General features: G+C 32.6%; 1 protein-coding gene across 1 annotated transcript; it reads left to right on the top strand.

Annotated features, from left to right (window-relative positions):
- The first annotated feature begins 621 nt into the window (after positions 1–621).
- LOC133879358 (pentatricopeptide repeat-containing protein At1g62350-like) lies at positions 622–2,743 on the top strand. Its single transcript, XM_062317902.1, has 3 exons — positions 622–1,131; positions 1,889–2,275; positions 2,426–2,743. The coding sequence occupies exons 1-3, from the start codon at positions 814–816 to the stop codon at positions 2,453–2,455; spliced, it is 735 nt and encodes a 244-aa protein (XP_062173886.1). The 5' UTR covers positions 622–813; the 3' UTR covers positions 2,456–2,743.
- The last annotated feature ends 6,270 nt before the right edge of the window (positions 2,744–9,013 follow it).

Below are 9,013 nucleotides of genomic sequence, written 5' to 3'. Positions count from 1 at the left end.
GTACTTAAGTTTTCATTTGTATCGAGGTAGTACTTGAATTAGGAATAAAATTTCATTTGGTACCTCTGTTAGATTTTACGTTCAAATTTTAATTGCTCGCCACGTGTCAACTGTTGAGGTTGACACGTGGCACCATATAAAAAAAAATTTAAAAATAATAAAATAATAAAAAAAAAAAAGAAAAAAGAAGAAGATGGGTGGCTGAGCCACATCCCTTGGCCACCTTGGGGTGGCTCACCCCCATTTTAGCCAAATGGGTGGCTTTCTTCTTCTTCTTTTTTTTAAAAAAAAATTATTATTTTATTATTTTTTAAAGATTTTTATTTTTTATTTTTTTTATATAGTGCCACATGTCAACCTCAACGGTTGATACGTAGCAAGTCGTTAAAATTTGAACGAAAATCTAAAAGAGGTACGAAATAGATTTTTACTCATAATTCAAGTAACACCTATGATACAAATGAAAACTCAAATGCTAAATTTAAAAACGCTTAAAACACAAATGTCTCGTTTGAGTTTTGAGGAGTATGTTGTTTGTTTTCAGTTTGTACATATGGTTTTGAGATTTATATAGTTCACTTATTCATCGAAAAAAAAAAGAAAAAAAGAAAGAAGAAAAATTCCACCCATTTCACTAATCTGCTCCGAGAATTCCTAAAATCAAACAAACCCCTTCACAAACGAGATTGGGTTGCTGCCTCCCTAGTTTAAGTCAGCTCTATTTCTGACCGCAACTCTGATTTTGAGTGAAGTGATTAACATAGTGGTGAATCCTACGGATTTTAGTCGTATTTGAGAAACTTGAGGAGCTTGATGATAAACTTGGTTGTAATGGGCTCCCTCAAATTCCACTTCCCTCGAGTGGGTCTTCTCCAAAACGTCCCGAAACCCTACCCACGCTCTTCAGTGGTGAGCTGTGGCCTCAGGGGCGGACCCAGAAAGCCTCTTTGGAGGAAAAGCGTGCTGTCCTCCGAAGCCATTCAAGCAGTCCATTCCTTGAAGCTAGCCAGATCATCCGCACCCAGATTGCAACAGGTTTTCAACGCCAGACTCACCAGGCTCTTGAAGGCAGACTTGTTGGACACCTTGGCTGAGCTCCAAAGACAAAATCATTTGGACTTGGCCCTCCAGGTATTTTGTTAAGATGGTCAACATTCGAATCACTGATTTCCTGATTGTTTTAGAACCTGGTAGAACTCTGTTCTTTACGAACTACAAATATTATGAAACTCGGCTTGCGTGAATGTCATGTTAATTTGCTTCCGTTCAATGTTCTTTTCCTTTTGGGGCCTTCATAAGTATTCAATTGAGCTGGAATTACAATGTGGGTAAATTATAATAATTCAAAACTTTAATTATTTGAAACTAATTACATCATGAAGAAACTGCACAGTTTGTTTATTGAGTATTTTTGTCATTAGATAATGTATCTGTTTGCAAAAATTGTTCAGGATCCTAAAAAAGTAAGAAAAATGGGGAATACTCTCTTAAGAAAATGAGGAAATGTATCTGTGAGCTTTTTGATTGAGGTGACTCCCATGTTGTATGATATCAACGGCTTTGGTTTGATTTTCTTTAGCGATGTGTGATAATCAGGTTTTAGGTAAACAGGTTGAGTGGTTTACCAAAACAGATGCACAAATTAAATAATTATTGCTTTAGGAAATATCTTTTAGCTCTTGGAAATGGACTAACTGGTTCCTTGTCCTTCCTATGCAACTGGCCAGTTTACCAGTTTCCAAGATGCTTGTTCCAATCAAGAAAGCTGTATGACTAAGTTCTGGCCTACCGTTAACTGTTACGTTTCTTTGATTGCCCAATTTTTTGTATCAGTTGAATATCCGTTCTTTGGAATTTGTATTTTATCTGAGTATAAATCAGGCTTTAGGTGTTCCAATTTGTGCGCAAGGAAGACTGGTATGAACCAGATTTGCTCATTTACTGTGACATGATTCTATTGTTGGGAAAGAACAAATTGATTGAAATGGCTGAAGAGCTCTTTTCTGAACTAAAGAAAGAAGGCTTAGAACCCAACACAAGGGCTTTTGCTGAGATGATTGGAGCATACATGCAAGTGGGTATGATAGAAAAGGCAATGGAGACATATGAATCGATGAAGGCATCAGGTTGTGCCCCAGATAGGTTAACGTTTATGATATTGATAAGAAACCTTGAGAAGGCTGGGAAAGAAGAAGTAGCAGCAATGGTAAAGAAGGAATGCGCTGAATATGTTGATTCTCCTGAGAAATTTCTTGAAGAAGTCGAACAGAAATATGTAAGGAATTTAAACTTCCCTTGGGCATTCACTTATTGATGTAGAATGGTGTCCCTTTCAAATGGATTCAGTTGCATGAATAATCAGCGTTGATGGATTTTGTGTTCATTCATATCGAGTATCTGACTTTGGCTTCTTTTATCATTTCAGCGAAGGAGGCAATTGCTCAACCTTGTGTGAAAACTTGCAGTACTCTGCTACATTTGAGCTGCCATGCCATGATGCAATAGACTTATTGGCCAGGCTCTCATTGTCGCTTGTTGAAGCATTTGTCAACCACTCAAATGGAGTAGAGATGATAAGGAATATGGTTTGGCAGTGTTAATTCTTTTATGAATAAATCTGCACATTTCTAGGCCTTGCCTTTGTCAATACCTGTGTAGCTATCTTGATTCTCCATTTGTTGGTAAGAAAAACTGGATATGCTGAAGGGTTCTTCTAGATATAATTCAGTTGATCATTTGGATATCTGAGGCCTCTTTTGACCTTTTTTTTTTTTTTTTTTTTGTTGCTGGGAAAATTATGAAATACACTACGGAAAATTATGAAGGCAGAACTAAAATTGAGATTTCAAGGCTCAATCGCATGACGAAATCTGTAGAACATATTTTGTCCTATTTTGAAGTGCTAAAGGGTTTTGACAAAATTATTCCTAGAATATAATGAAGCCCAAATATTACTTTAGATTATCACTTTCTAGAGAGAATTGCACAAAAGAAGTTGGTAGGAGACAAGAGAGAAGCTATTATTATGTGTATGCATATGACCAAATGATCATATTTATAATAATTTTGGACACATATAACGGTCTAAAATTATGGTCATTTTTGTCTTTTTGTTAGTTTTAGGGGGGACATTAACATTTTTTGGTAGTTTAAGGGGAAACATTGACATAATTAGTAGTTTTGGGGGTACGTTCACAATTGAATGGTAGTTTAAGGGGGATATGTGTATTTTTCCCTTCTTTGTATTTAGCTAATTTGGCACAAACTTTTCTTTTTTGAAAGGATATTCAAGAGAACAAACAAAAAAGAAAAAAAAAAAAAATTCAAACTGAGAAAAAATAATGAATATTACAATGTTCTCTTTAGCTAGCTAAGTGGCTGGGAGAGTTGTTGAACATACTGTGCCCACATAAATGCTCTAGAAAGCACCATCTCCAGTTCTTGGTGAGTCCAGTTGTGTTGGAAGGTGTTGAAGGACCAATTCTTGCAAAATCTCACTTTAATATAAAAACCATCTTAAATTCCATGATTATATTGTTACATTCCACTAAATTCTATTAGAAGCTTAATTGATAATGATTAGTCAATAGAGTGAAACGTTACTTCTTTTATATGTTTATTTGACATACAATAAAACTTCACAAGATGATAACGTAGATGGCACATGTACAATAATCTAATGGTTCAAGAAGATTAGATGATAAAAAAATTGTTTTTACTATCATTATAATGATGAATAATACGGAATCGAAAAGAGAGAGAACAAGAGAAAATCAAGATACAGATTTATGTGGTTCGGCAATAAGCCTACCTCTACAGGAATTCGGCTATATTTTAGTATATGATTTAAGGTTACAGCATAACATATTTATAACGAAACTCTACTATACCAACAGATATAAAAACCCTAAAATACCTGTACCGTACAGCGGGGCGTTGCCCCCACACACCTACAACCTAATCGTCCCTAATAGGCCATTGGCATTGCAATGCTTCGCCAATTGGCCATTATACTGGTATTTTAGTATTACTCTTTATGCGTGAGAGAATATGAACCACTTGTTCCAACAAAAAATAAATTTTAGAACTAAACTTTTTCATTTTTACATTTCGCTTCTATTGGTTATTTTATTAGGCCGGGTTTTTATAACCAATGTAAATAAATGTAAATGCGGTCATATGATATTTCATCAGATGATTTTACAAGGAGGCTCGTAGGTTATAGAAAAGAAAGAATGGAAAAGAACGATAAAGAAAGTAGAGGAATTATTTATTGAATCATGAATCAAAATTTGAATTCGATACGGATAAAAGATCTTCCTATGGTATACTAGTTAATTCTCAACTATGAATCAATCTGATAGCTCATATATTGTTATTCATGATGTTATTCCAATTCGATATCGTCGAGATGTAATTCATCCCATTGAATATTGAATTTACAAGTGAAAGATGTATCAACTCTATGGGATGAAATCCCCACTTATTGCGACAGGTAATAAATAAGAGAATACTAAAGATTCGAGCCATAGAATTTCTCAATTCTGAAACAAGATACTTATTAGATCTAATAAGTACATTAAATCTAATAGAATTATTTTGTTGCATCCAAACTAATACCAATCCAACCCATTTGATGAATAAAATGTGACCAATTAACCAACCAACAAAACTACTTGTTACAAATAATATCTTCTTGTTGCATCGAAACATCTAAATGTTGACTAATCTAACCAACATTGAACTTGGAAAAATGAAATGGTTGAGTAATTGAAAAATAAGATTCTTCAGGAAATACGTATTGAATGCTAAGATTATGCATTGAGTTTTTGGTAGTAGATCCATAATAAAAAAAAAAAGAAAAAAGAAAAAGAAAAAGTTGTATGTGATTGTTCCAGAAGAAATGAGACAAAAGATACGGTAGAAATATGATAGTTATTATATGAGGTCTATCCAATGCGAGATGCATAGGCGCATGATAGATCGATATATTAGATTGCACAATTTAATAATATATAATAAAACATGGTTATTTCCCCATTAACCAATTACTAATTACTGCAAGCTTCACATGCAGCAAGTCCGATAGTTATAGAAATTGGACCATCTTGTGCACGCCATGACTAATTGTCATCCAATCCACCCAAAACATTCATGCACGCGAAGACCAATACTCATCCAATTCAATCAAAAGGATATTAATTTTTGTTTCTTTTGGCTCTTCTTTTGTTTTGAGCTCCTTGTGTTTTGGAGGGCTCTGTTTATACTTTGGGTTTTGTTGAGTTATATAAATTCTTCTTATTCATTGAAAATATATATATATATATATATATATATATATATATTAATCTGCAATTACATGGGCTCGATTTGGTAAACATTTTTTGAGCAGTAATTTTATTTTGAATAGTAATAAAATGTGATAGATGAGACTTAAAGTAAAAAAAAAAAAAAAAAAAAAAAAAAAAGTTTATAATATTTGTTATGAAAAGTGAAAAAAAGATTGTTTTGTATTAGGTTTTATTATTTAAATAGTAATTAAAAATGATCGATGTGATATAAAAAATGAAAAAAAGTTGAAATATTTTAAAGTTGACTTTTGTTTAAGCTGCCCATCGTCCATTTTACGCTCTCCCCAGCCGGCTGGTTTTCGGACTTGTAGAGGTTCATGGATTTGGTTTTCTCAATACTAGATCTGTAAGTCTCCGCTAGTGCCACCCCCTCACGCGCCCCTCCACCTTGCTCCGGAGCCTCCCAGCTTCCCATGATCTCTCCCCTGTCGCCGTCAACCTTCCACTCGCCGGCGCATGGCCATCATGAGCCTACACGTGGATCTCACTCTCCCGAGAGTGTCCTCCATGAGCCGACACGTGGAGTTGTCTCTCCGGCGCGTGGCCCCTCCGGCAGTAGGTTCTGCAGGTCTCCTCCACTACTGTTGCTGTTTACGAGATTTTTGTTGTTTTTTCCATTTTTTTTTTTTGTTTTAGGTTCTTGAAGCCTGTTACGTTTTTTGCTGCTTTTGTTTTTTGTGGGTTACTGTCTCCTAGTTTTTATTGGTTTGATCCTTTAGTGGAGACTTTTATAACTAGATTTGTACTGGTGCCTCTCTTCTACAGTCCCGAATTCGGACTCTAATAGTGCTTCTACTGCTTCAGCCTCCTTTTGGTGGTTGTCGTTGTTGCCAAGTGGGAGTTCAGATAGGTTCGCCTTAATCTGTACCCCTTTTGCTTTTGTAACCGTCTTGTGCGACCCCTTGAGAGGATTATGTCACTTGTTTGACACATTTCATACCCTTTGTAATTATTTATGTACTGTTTTAGTTTGTTTTAAGTTTATTGTTGGAGAGCCCACCCCATTTTCGTTTATAGGATCGTCCACTCTTTCTTCCTCTCGAATCAGGAGTCAAAAAGATCATCCCTTGTAATCATTTTCTTATTCAATTAGGAGACAAAAAAAAAAAAAAAAAAAAAAACTTAGTTATGATTTTCGTATGTGGCATTCTTTTGAATTTGTACAAAATGATGATAGCATAGAAATAAATAATGACTTATATTTGTGTGTGAGTGGTTTTAAATAGAAAAGACACAAAATTCTGCTGCATCAAAGTAAAAGTAGTAGCGCCACATAGAGTATGAGGTTATTCCATTTGTCAACTTAATATTTAAGCTAGAGTGTTATAAGTGAAGATGATGAAGGAGGCATTAATGAAGGAAGAACCCAATTAAAGGACAATGACGATCATTTTTAAGGGAGGATGAGTGTTACAAATCTCTTAAACCTTAACCCTCCATTTGGAAATTTATTATTCTCTTTTTCTTTTTATTTAACCTTTTCTTTATCTAACATAATTTTCATTCAAGAAGGTATCTTAGAAGATCAAATCAATAGAGATAGATCAATTAGGAAAATATATTATCTGTTCTTAACCAAGAGGATTTTGGATGTAATAGATACAACAATATAAAATTAACCATTAGATACAACAAAATAAAATTAACTATAATATGGTTCCTCTCTCGTTCAATATATAACCACACCAGGATTTAATTACTGTGGGAGGAAGTAAGAGGTTGGCGGTGTGAGAACTAGGCGTGCCTTTTTCAGCCTAAATACTAATTAAAATGCAACACATTGATTGTAGATGGATAAAATTCTTCCAAATTAGATTGATTTTTTTTTTTTTTAAAAAAAAAATCTATTAAATTGATATTTGCCTCTAAAATAAGTATATTTATAGGTATTTTTCAAAATGCATACGAGAATCATGTGCTTTACATAAATACGCGCATACATATAAAAATAATACATATATCTAAGTGTTGATTTATGTACGTAGAACGTGTGATACATATAGAGGGACTATATATATATATATATCTATGTATATATTTATGTACGTAGGTTTGAACCTCCCACCCAAAAAATCTTGATTCCACTCTTAGTTGGCATGTTATTAAAAAAATTTAAATAATATGACATCATTTATAATATTAGATGTAACAACATTTTAATTCGAACTATAAAATGACTCATCTTCATTTCAAGTAAAATAGAGAAGATCCTTGTGATGACTATAATATTATGATTTTGCACCATTTATTAAAAATAAAATATGACAATTGAACAATTAGCCATAATTCGAAGTAGTGCAAGCTTCGCAGTAAGCGGTAGTCAGAGAAATTGGACCATTTTGGATCAAACAAATTAATGGCAAAGTGTTCACTTTCAAAAGCAAATTTTTTCAAAAGGAAATTTTCACTCATCCAATTCACCGTCAACAAAGCAACAACATTTTCTTTTCTGTCTTTCCAATACACTATTTATTCAACTTTCCAAGCATGCAACTTCTACTTTTATTTATTTTTTGGCATCCATTAAAATGTTTTATTTTTTATTTAAAACAAAAATAAAATAAAATTGAGCAAGGTATTGCACGTACGACTTAAAAACGGATTTTGAGGCGGGGATGGGACAAATATACTGCACGTATTTAACTAAATTATACCACGTGTTCATGTCTTACATATCTAATTATTATACATAATATTATAAGAAAAATTACAGTTTAATCCTCAAACTGCCAGTCATTTTATAAATAGCTTCACAAACGGCTAACGCTTGAACTCTTGCTCTCTAAATTACCAAAACGTTTCAAAAATGCCCATTTTTTTAAAATATGCTTATAATATTTTTGTCAAGTGTCATTTTTCAATTAAATGTTTTTTAAAAAAAAAGTTAAAAAAATAATTTAAAACTAAAAAAAACTTTTTTTTTTTTTTTTGAAAAGGCAGCCAACCCCCTCCTGGCATGCTGGCAGCCACCCTCAAAACATAATTTTTCTTTTCTTTTCTTTTCTTTTTAAAAAAATATTAGTTTTTTTTTGAGTTTATAATTTTTTTTTTTAGTTTTTATTATTTTTAAATTTAAATTTTAATATTTTTTAATTGAAAAATGATGCATCGCAGGGGTATTATAGGCATATTTCAACAAAATTGGTATTTTCGAAATTTTCCACTTTCCAAGGTATATTTCAACGTCTACTTTCATTTTCCACTTACTTTTTTTTTTTTTCTCAAGAAATTATTCCACTTTCCAAGTCTGCAGGGCATGCTCACTTTTCCTCTTTTCCCAAGGAACATTTCGCACTTTAAAAGTCTACAATAATAAACTTTTGACTCTTCCTCTTTACCCACATTCTTCGCATATCAACATTTATCTATGGGCCATTCTCCTACTTTATTTTTATTTTTTCAAAAAACAAACAATTTTAAAAAATAATTTTTTTATTACTATTCAAATTAAAAAAAAAAAATCAACTACAATACAATTTTTTTTTAAGAATATTTTTTTTTAATATATAGTAATAAAATGTGGTAGATGTAATTTAAAGTAAAAATAAGTTTATAATTTTTTGTATGAAAAAGTGAAAAAAAAAGTGTTGTTTTGAAGTAGGTTTACATGCACCTTCTAATTAATTCACTTTCAAAAGGAAATTTGCAAAAGGAAATTCACT

Source organism: Alnus glutinosa, chromosome 1 (genome assembly GCF_958979055.1).
Source record: "Alnus glutinosa chromosome 1, dhAlnGlut1.1, whole genome shotgun sequence".
Taxonomy (NCBI): Eukaryota; Viridiplantae; Streptophyta; class Magnoliopsida; order Fagales; family Betulaceae; genus Alnus; species Alnus glutinosa.
This window is presented reverse-complemented; position numbering and strand designations above follow the sequence as displayed.

Bases quoted from the DNA above. Each gene is read 5' to 3' on its own strand.
- LOC133879358 (XM_062317902.1), top strand. From the start codon at position 814: ATGATAAACTTGGTTGTAATGGGCTCCCTCAAATTCCACTTCCCTCGA. The intron at 1,132-1,888 runs GTATTTTGTTAA...ATCAGGCTTTAG, and splicing joins ATTTGGACTTGGCCCTCCAG to GTGTTCCAATTTGTGCGCAA. The intron at 2,276-2,425 runs GTAAGGAATTTA...TTATCATTTCAG, and splicing joins AAGAAGTCGAACAGAAATAT to CGAAGGAGGCAATTGCTCAA.